The sequence below is a fragment of the Hippoglossus stenolepis genome, chromosome 1, assembly GCF_022539355.2.
Source record: "Hippoglossus stenolepis isolate QCI-W04-F060 chromosome 1, HSTE1.2, whole genome shotgun sequence".
Classification (NCBI taxonomy): Eukaryota; Metazoa; Chordata; class Actinopteri; order Pleuronectiformes; family Pleuronectidae; genus Hippoglossus; species Hippoglossus stenolepis.
In genome coordinates, this window is record NC_061483.1 from 12,708,693 (window position 1) to 12,736,692 (window position 28,000).

The 28,000-nt window shown below is 41.0% G+C and overlaps 1 protein-coding gene across 4 annotated transcripts in view; it reads left to right on the top strand.

Annotated features, from left to right (window-relative positions):
* dagla (diacylglycerol lipase, alpha) overlaps positions 1 to 27,600 on the top strand; it is a 40,022-nt gene extending 12,422 nt beyond the window's left edge. The window contains exons 2-21 of one of the 4 annotated variants that reach the window (XM_035158239.2): positions 5,816 to 5,917; positions 6,040 to 6,251; positions 7,815 to 7,916; positions 8,016 to 8,154; positions 8,299 to 8,386; positions 9,180 to 9,338; positions 9,420 to 9,497; positions 12,070 to 12,194; positions 12,500 to 12,650; positions 14,211 to 14,294; positions 14,462 to 14,539; positions 14,729 to 14,809; positions 15,026 to 15,168; positions 17,554 to 17,622; positions 17,714 to 17,786; positions 18,215 to 18,426; positions 19,024 to 19,150; positions 23,230 to 23,396; positions 23,657 to 23,674; positions 24,133 to 27,600. In XM_035158239.2, the coding sequence (XP_035014130.1) occupies positions 5,823 to 5,917; positions 6,040 to 6,251; positions 7,815 to 7,916; positions 8,016 to 8,154; positions 8,299 to 8,386; positions 9,180 to 9,338; positions 9,420 to 9,497; positions 12,070 to 12,194; positions 12,500 to 12,650; positions 14,211 to 14,294; positions 14,462 to 14,539; positions 14,729 to 14,809; positions 15,026 to 15,168; positions 17,554 to 17,622; positions 17,714 to 17,786; positions 18,215 to 18,426; positions 19,024 to 19,150; positions 23,230 to 23,396; positions 23,657 to 23,674; positions 24,133 to 25,225 (3,294 nt within the window). In that variant the 5' untranslated portion in view covers positions 5,816 to 5,822 and the 3' untranslated portion in view covers positions 25,226 to 27,600. The remainder of the gene's footprint in view (positions 1 to 5,815; positions 5,918 to 6,039; positions 6,252 to 7,814; positions 7,917 to 8,015; positions 8,155 to 8,298; positions 8,387 to 9,179; positions 9,339 to 9,419; positions 9,498 to 12,069; positions 12,195 to 12,499; positions 12,651 to 14,210; positions 14,295 to 14,461; positions 14,540 to 14,728; positions 14,810 to 15,025; positions 15,169 to 17,553; positions 17,623 to 17,713; positions 17,787 to 18,214; positions 18,427 to 19,023; positions 19,151 to 23,229; positions 23,397 to 23,656; positions 23,675 to 24,132) is intronic. The other 3 variants (XM_035158256.2, XM_035158247.2, XM_047340393.1) reach the window with 3 other exon arrangements.
* The last annotated feature ends 400 nt before the right edge of the window (positions 27,601 to 28,000 follow it).

A 28,000-nucleotide genomic window follows, 5' to 3' on the forward strand; every position in this document is an offset into this window, starting at 1 on the left:
TGACAAGTAGCTGAGATGTGACTTCAGTCACATGAACCCGTTCACATGCCTCTGTTTCCTTCACTCTATTGCATTATCTCAAAGCAGAGGAACCACATTGTTGGATAAATACTAAGAACTGGAATCTGTAGGTCAGAGTTGTCAATACGGTTTTCTCCTTAGAAACTTTCTTACAAGCTCCACATTGTGGTCTTCCATCATTTGCTGTGAAAGACGGTTTGATTGCTGATTCCACTGTGTTGTTTGTCCCTTTTGGATGATGATGATGATGATGGTGGTACCAATCAGTGAAACCACCCACCTGCTGTGGTGCTTTGTGGTGCGTGTTGTTTGACCCCAGGTAGTTGCAATCACCTGCCAACACAGCTCAGTTGAAGTTGGATTAAAAACCCATTTTGTGTCATTAAAACACTGAAGTCGTTAGCTTGCGTGAAATGTCCTGTAATATTTTTGCCCAGGCTGTAAACATTTGCACAGTGTTATTCAAACGTATCAAGTCGTTTTGAAGTTTCATATTATGCTCCCTTTTGCCTCCACTGTCTGAGTGTGACAGCTTCAGTGTGCCAGCTGCTGTGCTGTAGGGTTTTGAGTGGTATGAATGAATGCCCCTTTCACACAGGTCCATGTCAAGGTTTGAAAACAGGAATGCATGAGATAACAGAAATGTCTGTAGAAGCCTGACAGTTTTACAAAGACTGCTGGGTGTGTGAATTCAACTCTACAGCTGTGTTAGAGCCTTTAGTTTACTGTGTCTTTCTGTCAGTGTTGGTGAGGATCTAATTGTTGGGACTCAGCATTTTCCACATTAAAATGGAAGTTGAGTTGACCAAACCTCCTTACTGCTGAATGTAAATTTTCTTGGAGCCATAACGTGGCTTTCACAGTCAGGTGAGTAGTGGGTGTTTGCTCGATTGAGGTCATTCACATTCACTAGCTCCATCTTTTCCTCTCGGTACAATATTGATGTTAATCTTTGCCTGTTGCCCCGTGAGATATAATTTACTTTTAGCTGGAGACTGTGCTTGTTATTTTGTCATAAGATCTATTCAAGCCCATGATGTGTGCAAATAAAGGCCATGGGTTATTTCCAGCTCAGTAGTACACATAGAAGGGCTTAGTTATATTGCCATAAAAGTTTTTGATCTCAATAAAAGTTCCCTTTTTGTGAAACCTCGGGACCTAACAAAGGTCTCCAGTGCATTTTCTTCCTCAGAAAACATTTGCAAAGCCAGTCAGGGGTTCAGATAACATCCGAGTGTGAAGCCATTAGCAGTAATGTGTAAGTAACGTGTGCTTCCCTTAAGTGCCTCTGCTCCTCCCAAATCATAATATTGTAAAAACATCAGTGTTTATGATGCACAACATGGTAATCTGATCGACAAATAGACAAACTAAACAGAATAAAGTTTATGTCGTGAAATAATCGAGGTAACTCAACAGTCTCAGCCGTTTATCATGACATGTTACTCGGTTTTTATAGCATCAAATAACTAATTAAAGGGGACATAGCATGCCCATTTTACCACAAGTTGATATGGTTCCTTGGGGTCTTAATGAAATGTCTGTAACATACTTTGGTCAAAATACCACAAGGATCATTTAAAACAGCACCCTTTTTACCCTGTATAAAACAGCCCTCCACAGAGTGACCTGTTTTGAGTGCCTGTTCCTTTAAATGCTAATGAGCCAGCTCCTCCCCTCCCCTCTCCCCATGATTTTAAACAATATAAATTACATATTTTATATGATTATAAATTATCAAATATGCATCCCATACTTTGTATTCCCTTGTTGTCCTGGAGTTTTAATTTTCCCAATCACATAATTAAATGTCCCCTCTGCCCATCCACTACAAGCACACAAGCAGACAGACAGAGAGAGAAAGAGAGGTGGGGGGCTATGAAGACCATCATTTACCCCCGAACCCCGACATTCAACGGGTACAACAACAAGCGGAGAAAGCAGAATCGCGGGCTGACCTTATATATACAGTCTATGGGGCTGACCAGCGGAGAAATGCTCGTCCCGTGTGAACAGCCAGGCGGCTGCTCGGCTTGAGAACGGCGCTGCGCTGCCTCGCTGCGGCGCTTCCGCGTCCGGTGTACCCCGGCGTAACTACTGTAACCCGGCGTAACTACTGTAACCCGGCGTGCAGTAGAGCTGAACACTGCGGAAGTCTTCCACACAGCTGGCAGTGTGGAAGACCGCTGCGAGCAGCGCAGCGCCGTTCTCAGCGCGCAGCCGCCTGGCTGTTCACACGGACGAGCATTTCTCGCGCTGGTCAGCCCCATAGACTGTATATATAGGTCAGCCCGCGATTCTGCTTTCTCCGCTTGTTGTTGTACCCGTTGAATGTCGGGGTTCGGGGTTACAGTAGCGCTGAACACTGCGGAAGTCTTCCACACTGCTGGCTGTGTGGCGCTGACACAAATTCCAGCTCACGCACGGGAGAAGCGGTCGCTCCCGAGCAGCTGCTGCAGCCTCCCAGTCCCAACGATCCAGACAAATGCCACATGTGAGTGAATCGCGGGCTGACCAGCGGAGAAATGCTCGTCCCGTGTGAACAGCTCGGCTGCGCGCTTGGGAACGGCGCTGCGCTGCCTCGCAGCCTCGCTGCCTCCGGTGTAAACCCGGAAGTAACGAGTGTGGGGGGACGGGGGGGGCCAAGACCATGTAGGGAGACTTCCAGTTCCTTGTTACGACACAATACCCAGGAAGCGCAATCGAGTCGCTCAAGCATGACGTTTCTGACTTAGAGGAACTATAACAAAACGCGCGAGTGTTTTTTCCCCAGAGTTTTTGGGTTGGTAGACATGCCAGATACCCACATTAACCTGTAGAAGCACTAACAAAGTGGAATTTGCATGCTATGTCCCCTTTAAAATCAAACTTACCTGAAAAATAAACACTTAAACATGCATCAGTGTGATAAGAACTACCTGAAATGACACAATCTTAGAGAAAAATGTATTCGACGTGATCTTTAATGTTTTATCTCGGGCTATTGGGCGGCGGCATGGTGATACAGTGGTTTACACTGTCACCACACAGCAGGAAGGTTCCTGGTTTAAATCCCTGCTGGAATTGGCTCCAGCCCCCCTGGTGCATATTTGGTCAATATCCCGCCTACTAAAATGGATGAGGTGGTAATTATGACTGCAGTCAACCACCAAGGAATCAAGATTATTTGGATTCACTTAAGGAGAGCTGGCATGTCATCCGTCTTTATACAGTCTGATTGAGACATACTACAAATAAGTGCAGGTGTTTAGGCTCAGTATGCAGGCGCTTGGGAAATAAAGTCAGACATATTATGAATTTAAATATCTGTAAACTTGGCATGAAGCTGGGAATCGAACATACAATAGAATAGTTATTTTGGCAATGCAGAGGCCCTGGATTTTGAGTGTTGGATTTTGTCCAGTGAACTTGGGGTTATGGGAATCTATTCTGACAACAAGGTCTCCAGTGTTTGTGTGTGTGTTGTCACAGAATAGAGAATGTTTTGTAAAAAAGCTACTTCTGCACCAGATTTGCACAGAGGAAATGTCAGTGTTTATTTGTAATACTCCGCACATCCCTACTGAGAGCTATGTAGGTGGTAGCACAAATGTCTCAATGAGTTATTTTTTTCTTTGCTTGATTTCTTACTTCTGATGTAATTAGGTGCATTCTTGCTCCAGTACAAACTAGAAAAAAATAGTGGATGATCTCTTGTTACTTTTCTTAATCTAAAGGCCACGTCAAAGACGACAAACACACTGCACCCAATGGTGAATAATTCACATTAAGTCCAACACGATGTAAACAATGCAGTGATTAAACAACATGTAGCGATTAAACAATAAGGTTAAAAAGAGTCACACCTCTGGAAAGCGATGAATCATCATCAAGCAATGATGACCAGGGGCTCCTTTTACTTAATGACGAATAAAACAAGATGAAATACCTGGTATACTGATGAAGAGAGAACTGGTGAGTTTCAGTGCTTGGTTCAGGAGCTGAAACTCTACCACTCCTGCTGCTGGACATGTTTCAGGAAGTCCGTTAGACAGTTTGAAGAACTGCTGCAGCAGCTGGCACCAAGATAATAGGTTTTTCCTGAATATTTATTTTTGAGTGAGGGTCCTGTTTGTTCTTAAACAGTCCCAGCTGTGCATATTTGGTTCATTCATCTTCTTCGACAGGAGTTGTCTTCCGTTGTTTGATCCTAGCTTCAAGTCGGCAACAGTAACTGTGAGAAATGGCTGAAGACAAATATAATAAATAAAACGTCAACAATGCCCATTCGGATTGGTTAGATGTGTCCAAGCGAAACTTTGGAAAAATGTAACTGGGTCTGAACATTTTAAATCTGCAAAGTCGCTGAGCTATATTCCAGAACTGATGAAGCTTGCATTGACTTGTACAGATTCAAAACATAATAATAATGTGCTAATTAATCGCATGAAAAAAACATGCCTTAAGAGACTGTGCTGAGTTAGACTGAATATGTGTTGTACATGTTTGTGTAGATGATCAGAGGTAAGTCTTATGTAGATGTCATGCAGATATGTTGTTTATCTCCTTTTCAGAGTCTGTTTTTCATCTGTGCATCTGTCATTATTTTGGCAAGAAGCTCTTAGTGCACACCACCTCTGTAAAAGGATGCACCGGACATTGTCAACTTATTGTTCTATGGGCAGATAGTTTTGTACAGCTTTTTGTCAGATTTTTATCTGCATTTTTTTACACTTATATTTAAAGCCAATGATTAACTTGATGGCATTGCACAGCTGATGCAGCGTTGATACACACCACACGTTTTTTTATAGAGTCCTAGATTAGCCTTTAACCAGGATATGATACAATTATCTCTTGTGCCATTTTCTGCAGACACAAGACTTTAACAGCCGTAGTGACCGTCATGGTCAGCTTCTCAATAACTAAAAGAATGTGGAAGGAATGTTTTTACACAATTCTTAAATGCAGAGGAGTGCTGGACAGTGACTATTAATATTTTTTCTTGTTGCTTTATCTGTTGCTAAACTTACCACTACCCTATAGCTGGATTTTATTTATATTTATGTTTAATGGTGTTGGCAAGATAGACTGCATACTTTTGTGACAGAACCTAAAAAGACGTCCTTCAGCTTCCAGCCATATTTGCAGGAGCAGGGCACCATAAAGGCTGTATCAGCCTGTATCAACACCATAAGGCCTACATCAGCCTCTCTGTGGCTACTTCTCTCGCTGCTGTTTCCTTCCTACCAGGCTTTTTGCAGTTCATTTGTCTCGCCCAGAGGCAACTTGAGTAAACACTCAGTGTGTTTTCAACGAGAGAAAGAATGGACATAGTGACGTAAAAAAAAAAAGCTCTTTCCCCAGCACTGTACCATCATATATCAAAGCTGGTTCTCTTTCTTTTCTTCATTAAGTGGTGCTTTGTAGCTCTGCATCCATTCACCCACTTATTCTCATCCCTCCTATTTCTTTCACCCTTTCCTCTGTTTGAATCTATTTCTGTTCCAATCCCTGCAGCCCTCTCAGATTTAGCATATATAGAATCATATACATAGTTTAAGAAACAGAAATTGAAATGCTAATCTACATCTGATGCGTTGCTTGGTCCAGAGACATCTGTGCAGTATGATGCACTGCAATTCGTTTTCTTTCTGTCTTTTGACGTTTTGAAGCTCTGTCATGTACAAATGTGATCCATAGCATATAAGACATTGGGTTGAATAAATAAATGAGTTTCAGACAACGAGAAGCAAAGTCGCAAAGAATGTAATTTGTTCCTGACAGTTTTTCTCTGCCTTTCGTTTTTCCACAGGGCAGTGATGCCTGGCATGGTGATGTTTCGGCGGCGCTGGTCAGTTGGCAGTGATGACCTAGTGCTGCCCGCCCTCTTCCTTTTTTTATTGCACTGCGTCTGGTGAGTCAGTTTTTCTTTCACGGCATAATTTTTTTTTTTCTTTCATATTTATATTTTAGAATTATCACTTTATCTCTGAAGGAACATATATTTATGTTTATTATTTGTTTAATTTTTCTCAGGTTGGTGGTTCTCTCCGTGGTTCTGTTCGGCCTCCCTTATGGATCAGACCAGTCCTGTTCTGTTACGCTGGTGGACCATGGCCGAGGGTACCTGGGAATACTGGTCAGCTGCCTTATCTGTGAGAGCGCCATCATGTGGCTGAGCATGAGAGGCAGCATTTTGTACACACAGCCCAGGGAAGCTGTGCAGTACGTCATCTATATACGATTAGGTAAGACATGCAGGCACGCACTTTTTCACACCTCCTTGCCAGTGAAGGTAGTAGATGGAGGCAGTATTGTTTTGGGTTGTCCGTCCACCTGTCTGTCCGACTTTCATGACCAAGGTATCTTGTGAGGGAATTCGAATCTTTACGTTCTCTTGGACTCAAGGATGAACTGATAAGAATTAGATGGTCAAACGTCATCGTGACCCCACAGTAGGGCGATAAAACAATAAAGATAATTATTGCGATATAACTTTTCCTTGATAGCAATATAAGACATGGTCGATATAACATCAATAGAACTCATTCCATCCATATTTTGACACACAACACGAACAGCCAATGATAATGAGAATAGCGCTGCGCTGAACCAATCATGTGGCTGGAATAGAGTCACAGCCACATCAGGTTAGGTTGACGCACACAGCACAGAGTGTAGGAGGAGTAGCAGCACACATGCTAATGTTTGGGCTCCTGCATAGACGTGGATGACTCTGCATCGATGCAGTGACATAATTCATTCATGTTTTCCGTTACGTTCATTGTTTTAGAGGTTTTCCACTGCTGAATAATTATACCATTGCTGCTTAAGGACAGATGCATATTAAAGGTCCGGTCGTCCTGTGTCTCCTTCCTCCTCACTCCCCCTTTGACCTGCGCTCGCTTTACACTTTACCAATAAACACCATCACTGATCAGAAGTTATTAGGACACGTACAGTACTGACGTTTACTTTGTGTTTGTTTGATTCAGTCTAGAGTTTATGAGACACATTTTTAAACCTGTTACACAACAAGAGATGTAACGTGACGTGCACAGACAGGACATCAGTGTTAAAGTGACTCGGAGCGATCTGGAGTCATGATCCGACATCCTCTATAAATAACTAAATACATGTGATTATCAGTTCGTGTGTGAAGAGTAACAGAGACGAGCACGCACGCACGCACGCACGCACACACACACACACACACACTCCTGCAGACAGAAGAGAAGTTCTTCCCGCAGTTTATGACGCAACACTAACTTCATTGTTGCAGAATAAGCAACACCCCGTTTATCATGGAACCTAAATATGAATTCAGCAGGTTTTTATAAAGATCACTTCTGTGTGAGTGATTAGAAAAGAGCAGAGGAGCAGAGTGACTTGCTGACCTGCGCAGAGTTATGCATCTCAGTGCAGTGGCGCTGATTTATATTGTGATATATATCGATATCGACTGATATAAAATACATTCTCGCGATATGATTTTTTTCCATATCGCCCAGCCCTACCCCACATCCCACATTTTTGGCAATAACTTAATAATTATATGTGCTTATTATGACAAAATACACATTTTATTAAATTCCTTCAAAATCTATGCTACGTATATATTATGAGTCTGGACAAAGATGTAAACTGCAAAAGGGAGAATTGCATCTTAATGCTCATTAGGTGTGAGGAAGATGTTTGTGAAGATGAGTTGTTTCAATATAAGGTATGAACACAGATTACATTGATGGGGCACATCGTGATCATTATGCTGCTCACTCCCTCTTGCTATTTCTCTCTCTTTCTCTCTGCAGCTATTCTGTTGGTCGAGCTAGTATATGCTGTAGTGGGAATTGCCTGGCTGGTCCAATATTACCAACCATGCTCTGATGTCACAGCCAAAAACCTGGCGTTGGGTAAGTGAAAGAAGTTAAAAAGAGGGATGGAAATAGACATATACAATTAAAAGTGTTTTTTTTAATGTTATTTGAACAATGTTTTTATATTCTCTGCAGGAATCGTTGCATGCAACTGGCTTGTGATATTCAGCGTTTGCATTACCCTCATGTGCACCTTTGATCCTACGGGTCGGACGTTTGTCAAACTGAAAGCAACAAGACGGCGTCAGCGCAACCTCACAACATACACGCTCAGGTATTAACAGGTCCTTAGATTCTCTCTGATTTTTGTCTTTGTCTCAAACCTCAACCAAAACACAACATCCATTCATGAACATACCATTTTTTTCCCAGACAAATTCAGTCTTGACAATATTTGTTGACTTTTCCTCTCTATTAGACACAGGCTAGAGGAAGGCCAAGCCAGCAGTTGGAGCAGGAGACTCAAGTTCTTCATGTGCTGCACAAGAGCCCAGGATACACAATCAGTGAGTGACAACACACATTTACCCGTGTTCTCTCTGTGTCTAGAGGCAAACAGAAAGGAATGTAACCAGGAATATATCATTAAAATGAGCTCTGGCAGGATTAATCAAGTCTGTGACACAACGGAGTTCATTTCTCAGCTGCTTACGAGTGACATTTAAATATTTCATGTAAAATATGAATAGTAAATTATTTCATTACAGGTTAAATCAATTTTACAAGCTGGCTTCAAAAATGTTATGCACAATTGCAGTCACACAAAGATTTGGAACCACCATTCACTAGAATAGATTTTCAAATGGAAGCTATGAAAATAATCAGAAAGATTAATCTGCTTTATCAGCTTTTAGCTAATATTTCATTGTAGTTTCTGAGTAAATTAATACAAATACTTGAGCAGGACATATTGTCCTCAGTAAATTGGTAAAACTCCGAAGGACATACAAACCCACTGTACTGTAACATCCAGGCAGTTGTGATTCGTTGATCATTGCAGCCATGCAGGGCAGCACGGTGGTAGAGTGGTTTGCACTGTTGCCCTACAGCAAGAAGGTTCACGGCTCGGCATGGCTGGCGTCTTTCTGTGTGGAGTTTGCATGTTCTCCCCATGTCTGTGTTGGTTTTATTATTATATACTCACACAAAATAGTAATCGATATAAGGAGAAGTATATATTTGTAGATTTGTTATCAAACAGAGCACAAAAGAGTGTTAGGTAAACCTCCTGTGGTTGAGTCCTTTAATTATTAATCTGCTTTTCCAACACGTGCTGATTTCTGCTGCTTTCCTGTCCAGGATGCTTATTCAGAAGTGGCAAGCCTTTTCGCAGAGTTCTTCAGAGACCTGGACATTGTGCCTAGTGACATTATTGCCGGTCTGGTACTTCTCCGTCAGAGACAAAGGTCTAAGAGATCTTCTATCCTGGACCAGGTATCACTGTCTGTAACACAGATGGTAATGTCTTTATTTATGTATTTGTTTATGCATGTCCTGTTATGAAAAAATAATTCATTTTTTCTGCTTTCTGTTCCTAAGGCCAACAATGACATTTTAGCCTTCTTATCTGGAATGCCTGTAACTCGTAATACAAGATACCTGGACCTTAAGAACTCGGTGAGTTTCTTCTGTGTGATGATCTGACAGAGCCATGGTTGACGTTAGTTTATATCACATGTGAAACCAGTGAAAACTTAAAATCAATGCATTTGAACTAATTGTTAAAGCAAACTAAATCATTTCAATTAATCAATCAATAACATTTTATTTGTATAGCCCATATTCACAAATCACAATTTGTCTCATAGGGCTTAACAAGGTGCAACATCGTCTGCCCTTAACCCTCAACAAGAGTAACGACAAACTACCAAAAATAACCTATTAACAGGTGAAAAAACTTAGAAACCTCAGTGAGAGCCACATGTGAGGGATCCCTCTCCCAGGACGGACAGAAGTGCAATAGATGCCACATGTAATGAAGAACATCAGCAAAATCAGAGTATTTACAACATCGATTAGAGTAAACAGTTTGTAACATAATGGAAACTGAATTAATTGAGGAGTTATTGTCAGCAATGGTAGAATATGTGAGTAGGCATATTGTATATCAAGCAGTCTTGTTTAAAATAATAGTCAATGATCAGCTGCCACCACGATCAGGATCCACCACCACAATCAGATGCCATCATAATCCACAATCCATCTTCATGATCCACTGACACTATCGGGATCCACCATCATCGTCCACCATCACTTGCCACCTCGATCATGGTCCACCACCACTATCCACAATCAGCTACCAATACGATCAGGATCAGCCAATACGTTCCACCAATATGATCACGATCTCTGATTCACGATCCACCATCATGATCCACGATGTGGCCACAGCTGCAGTCCTGGATCTGCAAACGATAAAGCACAAGGACTCTGGGGAATAAGTCAAGTCAGTAACATGTATTGATGAGACATTAATGTGATAAAGAGGGAGAAGAGGAAAGGGAAGCTCCATGTGTCCCCCGACATTCTAGACCTAAAGCAGCGTAACTAGGGGCAGATCCAAGACAAACCTGACCCAGTTCTAACTATACTATATATTTATCAAAAAGGAAGGTTTTAAGCCTACTCCTAAAAGTAGAGAGGGTGCCTGCCTCCCGAACTTTAACTGGGAGATGATTCCACAGGAGAGGAGCTTGATAGCTGAAAGCTCTGACTCCTACTCTTCTTTTAGAGAACAAGGGACAACAAGTAAGCCTGAATTCTGGGAGCGCAGTGCTCTAGTGGGGTGATATGGTACGATGAGCTTTTTAAGGTATGATGGTGCCATATTATTAAGGGCCTTGTAGGTGAGGAGGACAATTTAAAATTATATTCTAAATTTAACCGTAAGCCAGTGTAGTGAAGCTAATACAGGAGAAATGTGATCTATTTTCCTGGTTCTTGTCAGGACACGTGCTGCAGCATTTTGGACAAGCTGCAGAGTGTTTAACGACTTACTGCTGGAGCCTGATTATGAGGAATTCCAATTATCAAGTCTGGATGTAACAGAGGCCCGGGCTAGTTTTTCTGAATCTTTTTGAGGCAGGAAATGTCAGATTTTTTTTAAGTTGTTACGTAAGTGAAAGAATGTAGTCCTAGAAATTAGTTTTAAGGGAGAATTAAAAGATACAAATCGTAATCAAAGATAACTTCCAAATTCCTGACTGTTTCACTGGAAACAAGGGCAATGTCATCTAGTGCAGCTATATAATTAGATAATGTATCTCTGAGGTGTTTAGGGGCCTAGTATTAGAACCTCTGTTTTTATTAATAAGAGAAAATTGACGGTCATCCAGTTTTTATGTCATTGAAACATGCTTGAAGTTTAGTTAATTGATTACACTGTTCTGGTTTTATTGATGATTTAACTGGGTGTCATCCACAAAGCAGTGGACATTTACAGAGTGTGTCCTGATAATGTTTCCTAGCGGAAGCATGTATAATAAGAATAGAATTGGGCCGAGCATAGAACCCTGAGGGACACCGTGGTTAACTTTGGTGCGCACAGATGACTCATCATTAATTTGCACTAATTGGATAGGTTAGGGCGGTTCCTTTAATGCCAATTTACTGTTCTAGTCTATGTTATAATATGTGATGATCAATAGTGTTGAACGCTGCACTAAGATCTAACAGGACGTGGAGAGACACAAACTCTTGATCTGAAGCTATTAGAAGGTCATTAGTGACTTTTGCAGAGGCTGTCTCCGTGCTAGGATGAGCTCTAAACCCGGACTGAAAAGACATGAAAAAGATAAATGTCATGAGAACCTTCAAGTCTCATCAATGGTTGCAAACTATACACAGAGGGCTCAGTTGTACTGTAGCTAACAACAATTTCACAAGGCCATTATTTTTTTCCATGAATTTTACAAATTACAACATGAAAAAGGAAAATATGATTAAGTACGGAAAAACCATGAAGTTTACAAAGGGTCCTTACTGATTTATTCCATACAAATGAGTTTTGTGCATATCTCACACATTGCATACAAAATAATGATATCAGATCCAACAATTAGTCTAATGAGAGCTGTTTTCTGCAGTGGTGTAGAGTTTATGTCATTGCTATTGGTTTGTGATAACATGCTTTTATGTATTCAGCTGAAATAATCTGTGCAACCTTGTGTGTGTATTTGTCCTTTCCCAGGCCGAGATGAACATGTACAAGGATGTGTGTTATTACATGCTCTTTGCCCTGGCTGCATATGGCTGGCCCATGTACCTTATGAGGAAGCCTGCCTGTGGGCTGTGCCGCCTCGCCAGCTCCTGCCCGTAAGCACTCAAACACACACCCGCACACTTTTGATCTATTTGGCTTTTGTGTCTCTTGAGCCTCTCCACTGCGGATCAAATTTCACATGCGTCAACACTTGCCAAGTGATAATCCACTGAGACAGTAGCACTCTAGTTGGACCCACTCACTGACACAACAATGTTGAATTAATTACACGCTCCCAGCGAGATTGCCTGCACTGGGATATTCAATCTTACCTGTTCACTGTATATATGTCTCTTGTGTGTGTTCCACCTACAGTTCCACACATAAATCTGACATTTATTTTCCTGTCTCATTCCAGATGCACATCAGTGTCAGGCTCTCGATTGTCTCAGTCTGTGACAGTGGAAGAGGACAATTGTTGCGGCTGTAATGTCTTGGCCATACGCAGACACTTCCTGGATCGGGACCTCAAGCAGGTTCACGTTGTCTACACTTCCTGCCACGATGCTGTGAGTAATCCGACAACAAGCTAACGTGCATTCAGAGATGTCTGGGCTTTATTTCCAAAATAAACCAATGGATAGGTATTGCATTCCAGTTTAACAGCATCAGGCATAGGTAAATTTCTTTATTTGCATAACACAGTGTCCTAGAGGCCTGGATACAACGTTATGCTTGCAAATTAGACAGTACTTTTGACACGTCATTTTAAGACAGCGACAGTGGCAGTGCAGCACATCTACAAACTAAGATCCAGTCTGATCATTTAGTGGCTTTATTTGTAGTTTTGGGCGTCATTCGTATCGGTTTTGATAACACTATACTCACCAGTTTAGTTCCTGAGATATGGAGAGCTGAGTGAGAGCTGTGTCCACATCCTTGGCAAAAAGTCAAGTGTGTTCTCTGTAGGTGTTGGACTCTGCCAAGGCTGTGCTTTGTCAGACTGTTTGTGATCGCCATGAACAGACATCTTAGGGTGGAGGGGAGGCGGAAGGGACAGCGATCACTTTGGAGACCGCAGGATTTTATTTCTGCTCTTTAAATATGAAGCAGGGCGGCTGGTTTTGGGTACATAGTTCAGTCATGTGAATGCATTACAAAACTGTCACTGCGGCATGGCACACTATGGGCGCCCCCCCGTAGAGATGGGGACAAATATATTTGTGTCATTGCATGATTGTAGTTTAATTTTGAAGAGGAAGGTTATGTTGAGGACCAGTTTTAAACCTATGTGACTTTGCTGTTGTCTTGTCCACTTTTGTTTCAGAGAGCATTTCCATAGTGTTTCGAAGTGCTATTACTGTTTTCACAAAGATTGACATTGTTCAGTGCTACGATAAAGATGGAGTAAAACACCCAGTTGTAATAATAAGTAGATGGCTTTTGTTACTTATTGATGGAGTACAATTAATATATGATGCCAACTTAGAGTCCGTTTTTAATTCTCTTACGTCCGGTCTTCCAAAATCCATCCTCACTTTCTTAGCTTCCTTAGACCACACGACTCTTTAATTTACTGGGTAGAGTTTCCACAGTTTCTCTATTAATTCCACCATTCGCTATTTCCGCTACCTGGGTCAAGCTACTAGGAGCGACCAGGGAAAACGAAAGTGATATCCTCCTCCTCTTCTATGTGATAACTTAAGCCCTCATTTCTCAGGAGATGTCGTACCTGGTGGCAGATAGAATTGCATTTTCTTCATAATAATAAGTTAAAGACAAACAACTTTTCTATCGCCATTGAATTTAATAATTCTATCTTATGTCAAATTTCAGCAGTCACAATTGCACTTGAGCCACACAGTGGATGATCTGTAAAACAGAGCACCTCTTATTTAGGTCAGCCAACACTGAGTTTCCATCTATAAATCCCTCTCATAAAGTGACTTACGTATTTGAGTGCACTGTGCCAAGCTGAGACATGTATGATGACAAAGACTCTAGAAGTGCTTACCTTGCTGGGCTGCAAATGAAACCATCTAGTACTTGTCCACTCTTCGTCTTCCCCACGTTCACACATCTTCCTCACTTTATAACCGTTAACTGTCAGCTCTGCATCTTCCACGCAGGTTTATGAGACTCCATTCTTTGTGGCTGTGGATCACGGGAAAAAGAAGGTTGTCATCAGTATCAGGGGGACACTATCGCCAAAGGTGAGTTTCAGCTTTTTATGGTCACATTTTTTCAACCCTCTCTAAACGTTAAATGACCCTGAGGGGAAATCTCTTTCTTAATTTCCCCTTTTTCACTTCATCCGCTTGGGTTCTCTGCTCCAAGCTATCTTTTTCTACTTTGTTTAAATTTGTGTTGTGTGCTCCAGGACGCCTTGACTGATCTGACGGGGGATTCTGAACGTTTACCTGTAGAGGAACAGCATGGAACTTGGCTCGGCCACAAGGTGAGACATTGTCTCCTGACATTTTCCTCTTTAAGTTTCTTTGTATCCTAAACTCTAAAGGTCATTTCAGATGTTAATAGTAGAATAATTGTTGAATAAAAAATTAATAATGCAGATTTCCTGTCCATGCTTCTTCCCCTCTCACCTTCCTCCTTTCCACTGAATCTCTTTCTTTCCTTTCTCTCTCAGGGGATGGTTTACTCAGCAGAATACATTAAGAAGAAACTGGAACAGGAAATGATCTTGTCACAAGCCTTTGGAAGAGACCTGGTACATGACTCATTGTGCTGAATAAAGAATGACAGGGTTGATGATGAACACTTTCTATCATTTGTACTGGGAATTTTTTATTGACACCACTGTAGTTCAGTGATCCATACACACACTAACCCTAACCCCACCGCATATAAAGAATTCTACAAATAGCAAGAGTCTGTGTAAACTGTATGCTGTTGTGGGTATAATGACTCTGACTGTCCCTCACAGAACAAGGGCACCATGCACTACGGGCTGGTGATAGTCGGGCATTCTCTTGGTGCAGGCACTGCTGCTATCCTCTCCTTCCTGCTGAGACCTGAGTACCCCACACTTCACTGTTACTCTTACTCCCCACCCGGTGGCCTTCTTAGGTGAGTCAGTCTTTGTGTGTGTGTGTGTGTGTGTGTGTGTGTGTGTGTGTGTGTGTGTGTGTGTGTGTGTGTGTGTGTGTGTGTGTGTGTGTGTGTGTGTGTGTGTGTGTGTGTGTGTGTGTGTGTGTGTGTGTGTGTGTGTGTGTGTGTGTGTGTGTGTGTGTGTGTGTGTGTGCAATATGCAAATGACTATCAAAGAAAAGATCAGTCATCCTGTTTGAGTACGTTGTGCAGGATGTTTTTAAAAGCCTGTCACACATGAATCCCATGTTTGTTTATATATATATATATATATATGTCCAGCACACGTTTAACTCAAATGTTATCATTTCTTACAAGACTACTTTTACAGGTGATTCCCTGGTCTCAAGGTCTTTACTGGAGACCTGGCTGTGTTGCTCAGTAAACATCAGTTCTAAACCTCAGAGTGTTACCAATTATAATACCATAGTATTTGACTGGTTGTGCTTTACTACTTCAGAAATGCATGGCCATTATAAATATCTAATATAACGAAGCCAAGCAGTGAGGTTTTTTACCCATTCCATCAATCTGAAAGGAGAATCGTATATCCTTAGATGTCACACAGAGTTAGTTTTCTAAAGTTCTTTTGTGTTAAATATAATTAAGTGTGTAAAGTAAAGGGATGTAAATTATGCATTACCCCGAAAAGACATTTGGACCCATAAGCTGTGTTTTGCACTTTCATTTGTCTTTTCCTCTCAATAGATTAGTTCATTTATGGTCCAGTGGTTGAGTTCATTAACATTTTGTCTGACTTCACTGGATTGATATCCAATACTCTACAGTACAGCTGTCTGCAGTGTTAACTGTGTTTGCTATTCAAGTCATGCTGAGAGTCTGTACCAACTGCTGCAGTGCACTTTTGCGGTTTCATTGAAATCAAGACAAGGTAATTTTTCAGACATTTGTTGAAAGATAAACAGGTGACAGAGAAAATGAGTGCAGAAGCATAATATATTTAGATGCCTCATGCTTCTATACAGGACACAAGGGATTGGAATATTAAACAGCACTCACTCCCCACCACTATCGTAAAACACTAAATGAATGTGTTTTAAAAGAATGTTTTTTCATTAATGCAGTAGATTGTAAAATCTATGGCAAGGAGCCCCGAAGCCAATCTCCTGGTAGCACCACTTAATGTTGTTTTTTTTCAAACTTTTAAGTTATCAGCAATCTTCTTCTTTGTACAGTCAATAAGTGAAGAAGGTTAATCTTTGTACAAATACTGTTTTCAAGTTTATCCCAAAGGTGTGTAATGTCTCTGATCGTTATCGGATGATTTATAAGTAGCATCCTTTCACCTGAATGTACTAGTAGCACTATGCTGAAAAGAACCCTCCTTAGAAGCAAACACTAGCTACAATAGATGCACATTGTATGCTGTGATTTGAAGGTATGCTCTGGCGTCAAATGTGTATTAATTGCTCCACTGAAGGCCATATGAATTTCCCTAATTAGTCTTTGCATTCCTCCACTGAGCTGTTCAGTTATGCTAACATTGCTCAATGGGATCTTTGCATCTTGTTTACAGTTCTTTACTTGTGTACAGACACAACTTTGGCCTTGTTCAGACATGGTATTAACATCCAGACTGGCAGATCTGATCATATGTGGATGGTGTTAAGTTTATATCTTGCATAAAAATGGATCATGAATGTGTCTCTTGTGACTCCTTGTGATCGGATCTCATTTCCCCGCTCTATATTCAAATACACGTTTGTCATTAATGTTCACAAAGCCCAAATGAAGCTTTTTTTCTCCCGAGTCTCCATGAAGAAAGATTTTACCCATTTTAAAAAATACATTTGATTCATGATGAAAATAGCGAGTCAGAGGAAGTCAGCTGAGAAGTTGACTTCCTTTATTTGAATGTGGTCTGAGTACTAACCACTTGTGATCAGATAACTCAAGTCGAATGTAATACCAAGTCCTAGCAAGGATAAAAGCAAATGTGAGATGCTTTGAACCTCTCTCCGTTTTTTTTTGTCCTTTTCAAAAAGTAGGAATAATTGAACTGGCACTCTCCTTTTCTCCTTTGCGTCTGTGAGATCACACTTGCTTTCATCATCCACTCACGTGATAGAAATTGAGTTTTCATTTGTTGGTGAACTTGTACATAATCTAATAAGAAGCATTGGTCCAGTTTTTTACAAGGGCATAGTTTGATATCTTTTCAAAATTCAGTGTAGTGTATAGTCTATCAGACATGATTATTGGTTTCAGCTTATTTATGTTTTAAGCTCTTTGAATTTATAAAAATGTCTATTTGATGTCCTTTGGAAATGTGTGTTACCTTTGACTTTCACCCACTTGTAATGTTCACATGTTTGATCAGTTTCTTTGTTATTATTTTCTCAGCGAAGAGGCCATGGAGTACTCCAAAGAGTTTGTAACATCTGTGGTTTTAGGAAAAGACCTGGTACCAAGGTAAAGCCTATACTTCATCCAGTATTCTGTGATAAACTTCACTTCACTGCTGCTTTGCCACAGTAAAAGTATCTGGTCTTGTCTCTCGTAGGCTTGGCCTTTCTCAGCTGGAGGGTTTCCGACGCCACCTTCTGGAAGTCTTACAGAAGAGTAACAAACCAAAGGTGAATTAAACTCTTGGTACTGTAGATAAGATGACAGTTGGAGACTTGTGGTTTTACAAAAGCATGAAAAATAAAAAGAAAGGATTGTGTTGCCATTATCAATCTGCGTTATAATGCAATAATATGAGGGAATTCCTTATCATCCAAAACAGATCTGTTCAAATCCTAAAAATAAATAGTGATAAAATTGATAACACATTTGCATTCTCAACTATCAACATAAAAAAAACAGAACATCGAGCTTCTGTTGCATCGTCCAAGTTTATAAACAACAAGCTTCCTCAACCTCTAACAACACTGCAGTTATCTTTTCTGTAGATACACATCATTTTGTTTACTCCTGGCTCTTGCCATACATTAAATATACAGATGATAACTATAGATTCAGATGTGTCATGATCTTATATACTGCATTTTCTTTGCAACAGTGGAGGATCATTGCGGGAGGCACTAAATGCATCCCGAAATCCGAGCTTCCACTGGAGGATGATGATCCTCAGTCTCAGCCTGCGGCGGCGCCCCCCAGCAGTCGCCTGTGGCTCCACCCCAGTGACCTCAGCATTGCCCTCTCAGCCTCCACACCCCTCTACCCTCCTGGCAGAGTCATCCATGTAGTGCACAATCATCCCCCAGAGACATGGTGAGAAAATAGATTGGAAAGCTGTGGGTAGTTTATAGCAATCAAATCCCAAAATGTTGTTCTGTACTTTTGCGGTTCCGATTTTTTTTCCCGCAGATTCCACAAGTGCGATCGGTTACGGGTAATTGGTGCTTGAAGCTTGTCTTTTTACAGAGCATACACTTTACATCTTTACACTGTGTTTCTCACATAATTAATTATATCTATGGCGGTAACAGGAGTGCACGTGCACACACTCAAAGGTCAGTCTCACACGTAACAGATTCCGAGGGACAGGTACACAGACTAAAGTGTGAAAGAGAAGTTCTCACATGAGAAAAGGAATTGCATTGATGCCTTTCTTCCTGTTTTTTGGACTGTCCTTTGAGTCCTTCTATAGTTTATATATATATGTATGGTATATATTCTGTTTTTCTAAAATAAGCTAATTTGTAAAATCCTGCACAAGGTATCCCACTCATTGTGAAATCTTGAATTATTCCCCTCCCACATGTTCTGTGTTGTAACTGAGGGAGGCTGTTGCTAAGTCGACATGTGTGTTCAATTTTTTTCCCCTCGTGACTGACAGGCTGTCTCTCTCTCTTTGCTTCTCTGTAGCTGTGGCCAGGAGGAGCCGACCTACTCGGCTCTGTGGGGGGACAACAAGGCCTTCGATGAGGTCATCATATCACCAGCCATGCTTAATGAGCACATGCCCCACATGGTGATGGAGGGCCTTAACAAGGTTTGTTTTATCTGTGTGCGTGCTCATGGATTTGGTGGTGGAGTGTTTGAAGCTGCGGTGAAGTGGCTTTTTAATTCATTCCTCATTTCCAACTCTGGGTGACTGAAATGATGGATGACGAGTGAGTGAGTTTGAATGATCTTAAACTTTAAAAAAAAAAAATTCAGATGCATTCACAAATATTCTCAGCAATGGTTCATAAAGGGGGATAACGCTGTTTAAACTCTACACAGACAAACAAATTAAGTCATTTTCAATGAAGTCTACAGACCAGCAACATTTGTTTATGCTTGAGTTGTAATTGTGTTTTCCTCCATGTTGTGTTGGGATAAATACTGTACCTACAACAAATAACATTAGTTGGCTACAGTTAACCAGAGCAACGTGAAACACTGAAAATTCACCAATACCAACATGTGCAATAATCTGGGATCAAATTGCCACAGACAGATTTTTATTCTGATCAGCTTTGCATATAAATTTGAATTTGATTTAAAAACAAAAAAACATTCTTCTAAAACAAATACCTTCAGCATTCAGTGGTTATATAACAATATGCTAATATACATATTATAAAACTATCTATGTTTTTCCACAGTTGGCAGATAATGGACAGACGTGTGTCTGGTATTTAAATCTCCTCATTAAATTGTGCAGAAGAGCTTCAAACGTACAAGCGATATTCACCATCTAGTCCTATATTCTGAAAAGAAAAGTCCGATCATGAATGAACTTTCTAAAAATCAAAAAGAGTGATGTATTTCATTGTACTAAAAAAACACACACACATTACAAAGGCAAACAAAAAAACAAGTTTAAAATGTTATACAGTGTTATTCCCCTTAGTTGATGAATCACAAATTCTTTTTGTGGCATTTTGGACGATTGATGCATGTGATCCTGAACCTACAACTTAACACATTTAGTTTGTTTTCTCTACACTGCATGGGATCTGGTCACTCCTGGTTGGTTTCTCGGTCTCCTCTGGTATTTATGAGCACTATTCTTCATGAACATTAAATATGTGATTTGATAACAGGCTATTTCTGCGTTTGCATGTGACGGATCCGCTGTGGGGACTGCACTCTCTTGTGGCTGCAGAGTTGAAGTTTTTTCCTCCCTGTGTGCACTGTGTGTGTGTGTGTGTGTGTGTTTGTGTCTGCTGTGCCTAGTCTGTAGTGTGATACCTCTGGTGTTTCTGCAGGTACTGGAACCCTTTTGTCCCCTGTCTGAGCAGGAAAACTCAGAACCAGAGGAACTGGATGTCAATCAACCTACCTGCAGTACCACAGTGTTCATACCCTCGCAAACAGAATTAAACTCTAGTCTTCTTCCCTCTGAGTCTTCCTCTCCCAACCACAAAGACCAGTCCTGCACTACCTCCCTCATAGAGACTGAGGCCACCTCCATCTCTCACATCGCCGCTGCTCTTACCCCATTTTTAAATGCAGATTCCACTGTTCCTCCTCCTCCTCTGTCAGACTCTACCTCTGCCTCACAGCCATGCTCAGTGTCTGTTCCCCCACTTTCTAGCAGTCCCTGTGACTCCCACTCGGAAGCACTTTCAACTGGAGATGATTCATCCATTCCACCACAGACCCAATCAAACCCAACCGAGTCTCACCCCTGTGTGGATGTGCCTGTTCCCTCCCCTTCTGAAATCCTATTTGAGTCTAACTCTGCTCCTCTCAAGATAACATCCCACAGCTCTCTGCAAAAAGAGGAGCTCTGTAGTTTACAAGTGCCCAACTATTCTTCTGATTCTGTTGTGTAGACTCAATGACACTCAGTATTAGACCTTACCTTCATTAGCCACGATGCATTACACAGTTATTAGTTTAAATGTCTGTTATAGGCATGATTCACTCATACTTGAAAATGTTCACTGCCACTGTTTATACTTTGTGTAAGTGGTGAGGTTAAATGAGGTGCTGCCATGGTCGTAAAGTTTAACAGTCGAAACGTTTAGCTTTATGTAAAACTCAGGATTTGGTGTCAGTCTCTGGAGAAAGGCCTCAGAAGACTGACGCTAACAATTGCAAATTCATCAAAGAGGACGTGAATGACATCCGTAAATAGTTCCAGGGATGCGTCACAGGTTAATGGTGTATTAAAAGCACAAAAAATGTAATCTCTTTAATCCAAATGGTTTAAAAATATCCTTGTCCAGCCCGGCAACCCACCTACTTCCTTTTCTCCTGTTAATGAGATTCTCTATCCAGCTTCCCTTAATTCATCCTTTCATTCTTTTCCTCTCATAGCTACAGTACATTTGGTCAAGTGTAGTTGCGCGAACTTGCTAACCCCGTTCCTCGAGCTAACAAGTTTTCTTTGTATTCGCAAAGTTTCCATGGTAACCTCATTTCTTCCACATTAACTGCTCTTTCTTTCTGTCTTGGCTGGGTTCTTCAGCAGCAGCAGCTCTTCTCACTAAATTTAATTCCCCTTTTTGCTATTTCAAAGCACATATTCAGCTTTTCCTCAATTATAATCCCTTCAAGCAATTTCCAATTACTCACCATCAGCAGATGGAGTAACACGGGGGCACAAATGTGTAAATATGGAGTGCGCTGAAAGCTGCTCCATTACTCTGCAAAATTGCTGCTCACTGAGTCTGACAAATTTCAGATTTCTAATTTCCTATAATTCTGGACTCGGCTCAGTGGAGAGCTGTTTTTAGTCTGGCTCAGAAAACTGGAATTATAGTTTTAAGTTCTCTACTGTTCATTTCATTGTGCCGTGTCATAATGTTCCCATATGGATCTATGGCTACAGGGGATACATTATTGAATAATACAAAACTCCAAGTATAAGCTGCATGTATAAACTTCAATTCAGTCTGCAGTCTCATGGTTCATTTTGTTCTGATTAGTTTTTCTGTGATAAATTGTTGATTGTTCTGTCTACAACTGTAGGCGATATGTTTGGTATTTATTTATACCAAAGACGTGCTGTAGTTAATCAACTGCAGCAACGTGTCCGCGTATCACACTCACCCATGTAACACTGTCATGTTCTCATTTGTGAGCCATAACCATCAGCATAACCCAGACATGATAAACATGTTTATTTAATGCCATATTTTTATAATGACATTGTTTACATTCAGTTCTGCCATGTTGTGTTCCATTGTCATGTCCTTTTTAATATGTTGTTTTATGTGTTTTCTTGTTCCGCTGGCTTTTATGCATCAATGTGTGTCCACTTCATTAAAGTTAACCAAATTTAACCAAATACATGTAACTGTGTGCTGATGTGATTTGCAGTTTTGTGTTTTCTCACATTTTTAACCATTAACACAACACAGTTGCTTTGCGGGTGATTTCATAATGTTTTTTCTTGAATGTTATTGAAGTTGCATATACAGCTCTGGTCGGGTTTATGTATCATACTGTAGGTCTTGCGTAGTTCTTGCTCCATTGTGGGTGTTTAATGTCAGCTGAAGTAGGTGTAAGCTCACCTTTAGATCGCACTTACATTTATGTGAACTACACTGTGCTTCTTTACACTATAATAATAGATGTAATCATAGCTGCTGTTAAATATAGAGGTTGTGGTTCTCTTGAAAAATGTAATTGAAAACAGTCATTTAACTAAGTGTGAGCTAATATTTAACTATACCTTCTCTTTCTTGCATTTATTGAACATGTAGCAGATAAATTACATGTTTCTATGGATAAAGACTTGTTTCCTAAACTATTAGTGAATTATATATTGATATTTAGATTTTTCTACACCTTCTGTTTTTTAAAGAATACTTTAATATAAGTCTCACAATATATAATTCTGAATCTTGTATGTTGCTTTTTGAGAACAAACTATAAAAATATTGAAATTAAGTTAATGGGGTTAATTGTTTAAAAAAGTTTCTTTAATGCCTTTTGTCCTTTTGGTGTAACACAATGTCACAATGAGATTTTTATCCACTTAGAATTGAGCTTTCACATCTTTCTGTATCTAACAACTATTCTATTGATGTTTATTCCCAACACCATTATACTTCCTCCAAGCTGTCTTACTCTCCTCGTACCCGTTTCTATGAAGTCATGTGTCTGTGTGTACCTTTGTGCTTACGACAGGTGCTGGAGAACTATAACAAAGGGAAAACGGCTTTGCTGTCGGCAGCCAAGATCATGGTGAGCCCCACAGAAGTGGACTTGAATCCAGAGACGATATTCATGGAGGCATCGACGAATTGTCAGCAGCCGACGCCTACAGCCCACCACCGCAGGAACAGTAGTGTTCGGTTAGTACAGCAGGAAACCCTGTGGGTGTCTTGGCGCTTAAAAGAATATATGAAACATTTAGTTTGATCCTTTGTATATTTAGTTTCCCCTTGAACTTAAAACACATTGGAGGAAACCTCTTCCTAAACTGTAGGGCTAATCATGGGGACATGTCTAATTGTTAGCCAGCACTAAACAATACTACTGCTACTAACTGCTACTTTATTGTTTTCTCAAAACCATCGTTTTCTGTCTGTTCGTTTGGTTTAAAAAAAACAAGACAGAAACCAATGTTACGGTAAGCAAAGCATGCTATTACTAATTTTGCATAATGTGCTCCCTTCTCTCATGCATGCATGCACGCTGTGTGACCACAGAGCAGTTGCGACGTATGGTAGTATTCAGTTCCCACCTCGCCCTCTCTGGTTTAGTCCCTGTCCAAAGTCAGTGTGAACTCCTGCTAGTGTTTGATTTACGATCTTTTCTCACCTGTAGTGGATGCTAACACAAGAGCAGATGTGCACTCGGTTAAACTCCCAGTCTCTCCCTTTCTTCCATCTATGTAATGTTAAACTGGTGTCACCTCGTCCGTAGAATCTAGATGTGGTTTCAATACTAAACCTTTCCCGTTTTTCCCTTTTTAACCCTCTGTAAGTTGTTTTGACCCATATTTTCATGTGTGTCTTGTGTTTCGGATCCCCTCTCCCCTCCTCTCCCTGCCACCACTCTCCAACCCATTCTTCTCCTCTCCTCTAGTTCATGTGCCCAGTCTGAAATATCTCTGGATGGTTTCTCTGAGTGCCCACCTCCCCCAGTGCCTGTAGTGCTGCGTGGAGCTCGGGAGCGGCTGACAGTGGAGCTGAGGGACCGAAAAGCGCCGCTGGCTGTCATGGAGAGTCTCTCAGACGCCGAATCCCTCTACAGCTTGGATTCTCGACGCTCCTCAGCTGCGCTAAGGGGTTCGCCAATGCTGAGTTGCCTCCCGTTCCCTTTGGATGCTCCGATTCCGGAGGAGAACCCGTCTCTCAGCTCCCGCACTGAGTTACTGGCCGCTGACTGCCTCTGCCAGGACACCCCAGAGCATATGGGCGAGGTTGGGCCCTTCTTTACCCCACTGGAATCCAGATCCACCTCGGATTACCCAATGGGGCTGTCTCCCGTCACACCTCGCTACGGTGGACACCATTCTCCAACTCTGCTAAACCAGAGCGCTTTGGCTCAGCCTTTCAAGCCAGAGCTCAACGCCAACCCAACAATGCTTCCTGATGAAGATCACCAACAGATTCCTGGTGTTTACAGCCCAGGCAGCACTCCCAACACTCCCCTCAGCCCTCAGATTGGTTCTAGACCAGTGGATGGAGAAATGGAAGACTGGGAGCTGGAGATGGCAAAGAAACAATTAAGTGCAGACACCAGACCGGCAGCTTCTACTCCTGCGAACCAACTATCCAATGGAAACCCCAGCCAGGCAGTGCTGGAGTTCGCCCAGTACTTAGACTCTCTATTCAGACTGGACGGCAGCAGCTCACCGCCTCTGGAGTTGTCCGACGGGGAGTCAGAGTCAGGCCGAGGCTCCTTTGGGCAGGGCGATGGACAGCAGTTTGACGACAAACAACTTCTGGCCAGAGCAACACTGGAGCCGAACCTAGTCCCCAAACCTCCACGCACTTTCGCTGGATCTGCTGATCCCTCTTCAGGCATCTCTTTGTCGCCATCCTTCCCTCTCTCTTCGTCTGAGGAGCTCAACGACCTTTCCCCTGGCGAGGGCGTCTTGCCAGCCATAGACTCGCTACGAACATCCCCCCCTTGCCACTGCCCCGAAGAGAACACACTGTCATCTATGGTGTAGTGTGCTTCTAAGTGCAGTCATCCAAATTTGAAGACATATCACAGTACATGCATGCAAAAGAATGCAGTCACTTATCAGAGATTCAATGACAGAACTTGACTATATCAACCCACAAACTCCCTTTGAAGGCTGTTTATAGCATTTTCACACTATTGCAATGACTAAGGAAAAAAAAGATACCTCTCTCTGCATGCCAGGGGGCTGTGCTGCTTTTGGGTGAATATAAATAACTGTAGCTTCACCATGCCATTCCAAAACAATGCTGTCTCACCCAAGTAGGGACACGTCAGCGTTACATCACTTCCCTGACTTAAGAAAATCAAAGGGAGAAAAAGTTACCTGAGCAGGGATTCAAAAATAAAACTAACACTGTAGAATAGGTTAGCATAGGCACATCATCGGGATTGATGTACTGTACAACTTCCTGCTCCCTCAGCAGCTACGGAAAATTTGTCCAGTTTTTATTTCGTTTTGTTTAAATTTTTTTATTTTTTAATCAGGAATGTGAAAAATGGACATTGTCAATAAGTAGAGGTGAAAAGACATTATGAAATGTTCCTCAGGTCTGTAAAGAATTTTACAGTTTGAGAAAGCGAGTAAGTGTGTTACATTGGTGAGAATTCATGTGTCTTAAAAAGTTTCAGTGATTGTGACAAAGTTATTACAGACGCCTATGGATGTTTATGAGTCTTTTGGTTACTCTTTATAGTGCATGACTTTTTTTTTTTTTTTGAGGAGAAATTGTCACTAAGCCACTTAGATTGACATTTGTGTACTCTTGCACACATCATATTGCTCAATTTACCCCCTTTGCCAAAAAAAAATGAATACATCGTATTGCCAAATGTATTTATGAGATGTAATTTTGTATATGTATATGAATATTGCTTTATTTAAACACAAGCTAAGTACATTATCTCCTCCCATTGCCACACTGATGGTTCCCATGTAGACTGTTACACAGCAGCACCACCGAAGAGATGTCATCCTGACCTGAAAACACTGCCATGGCTTTGATTTTGAAAACACGACGTCTGAACCAATAAGGAACTTGCTAACAGTCCTAGCCTCATAACTACTGTACCTTTATATCTTTGAAGCACTCTTAGCAATGTACCGATGTCAGGGTCTGCATGCTTTACGCATTTCAGAGTAGCATGGCTGGTATAAAATAGGTTTTGTCATTAAGTCACAGCAAATAAGCTCTAAACATCTTTTTCTTAAAGGCCCATGGTCAGCAGACGGGACCAAACTGTATCCTAAAACGTTTCCCGGGATATATCTCTTGTTCTCAAGGTGCTCTCCGTCATCTTGGATATAAAGGTGTTTGCTTCCCTTTAATCTGGTTCATCTCAAACATCTTTGAGGTGAATATGCCAATTCTAAACACTGTATGTGGTGTACAATCTTCCATATCACTCTGGGTGTAAACAGGTGGCTCAAGGTTTTGCATTATTTATTACTGTTACTGTTTTTATCACTTTTCTTGCTGTATTTGATGGTATTATTATCCTTATTGCGCTTTCAGCAGATTGGTTTGATGTCAGTGGTTTTTATCTCATTTTTGGGACAGTGTGGGGGAACTTTTTATAAGACTTTCCCAAATGTAAGGAGTAAATATATTTCAGCTTTTTTTCTGTCTGAGTGGAAAGATATGTGACATTCTGCCATGGCATGGTGACAATATGCTCTTTTTTTTAAATTTGTTTTAGTTTTTTTTTTACAAATCTTTCATAGTGGTGGTGTGACTTGCTGCCGAGTGACAGCCTCACAGTGACTCTTGGTGCAGTCGAGCCCGGAGTCACCATTCCGATCCGCACAGTCTCTATTTGGAGTAGGATTTGCTGTGGTTACTCACAGCAGACCACTCCAACCAGTTTACAGCCCGACACTAACCATCAAGCCGGTCCCAGTCGTCTCTCCATAGATATAGGCTGGGTCGGGCATTTCCTACGTTCAGTAGCTTAGCTTGAAGCCGGTCATATAACACTTAACACTGCTGAAAGACAGCACTATAATACTTTCCACCATAATGTGTACAGCACCATCTTCTATGTGTAATTATTTATGCAGATGTCTAAGAAAATATGAATTCCAATAGTCATGTAGAAAATAACTATATAACAATAAGGAGATAATGACTATGTTAAAAGATACCAGTATTGATATATATGAGAAGAAAATATTTCATTTGAGAAAAGTTATTTATTCAAATTATTGGCAGATTTACAAATTGGTCTATACTGAAAGAGAAATAAGTCAACTCTGTCTTGTCCATGTTAACCTGGTTTGCTTCCCTTCCTTTCCTGCCCCACAACGAGAATGTATTTAACCCCTTCCCCTGCCTGTAATAAACTACAAACTATGAAAATAAATATGAAGCTGTCACATTTCTTTCAGAATTAACTGCTAATATACTGTTTAATATAATTATTTTGTAGTTTATTTCAGGTTTTCCAGGTCCTTCAACAAATCTTATTTATGAATGTGCGTAATCAATGTTCTGTTGAGTTCTTTAAAAAATATTCTAAATATTATTGGCACATTTAGGCAGAAAATGACTCATTCTATTAGACTTGGCTCTTGTGTGAAAGCAAATGGTTTTAAGCTAATGGATTTTGATGCCAAGTACCCTCTGATATATGGAGGGACTATTGCCAAATGCACTCATCCTGAAAAAGTGTGTGCTTTAGGTTTGATATGGAGAACAGGCGTCTTCAGTTTTAGAAGTGCTGAGTGTGGACGGATTTTGAGTAAAGATGTCACGAGCTGTTC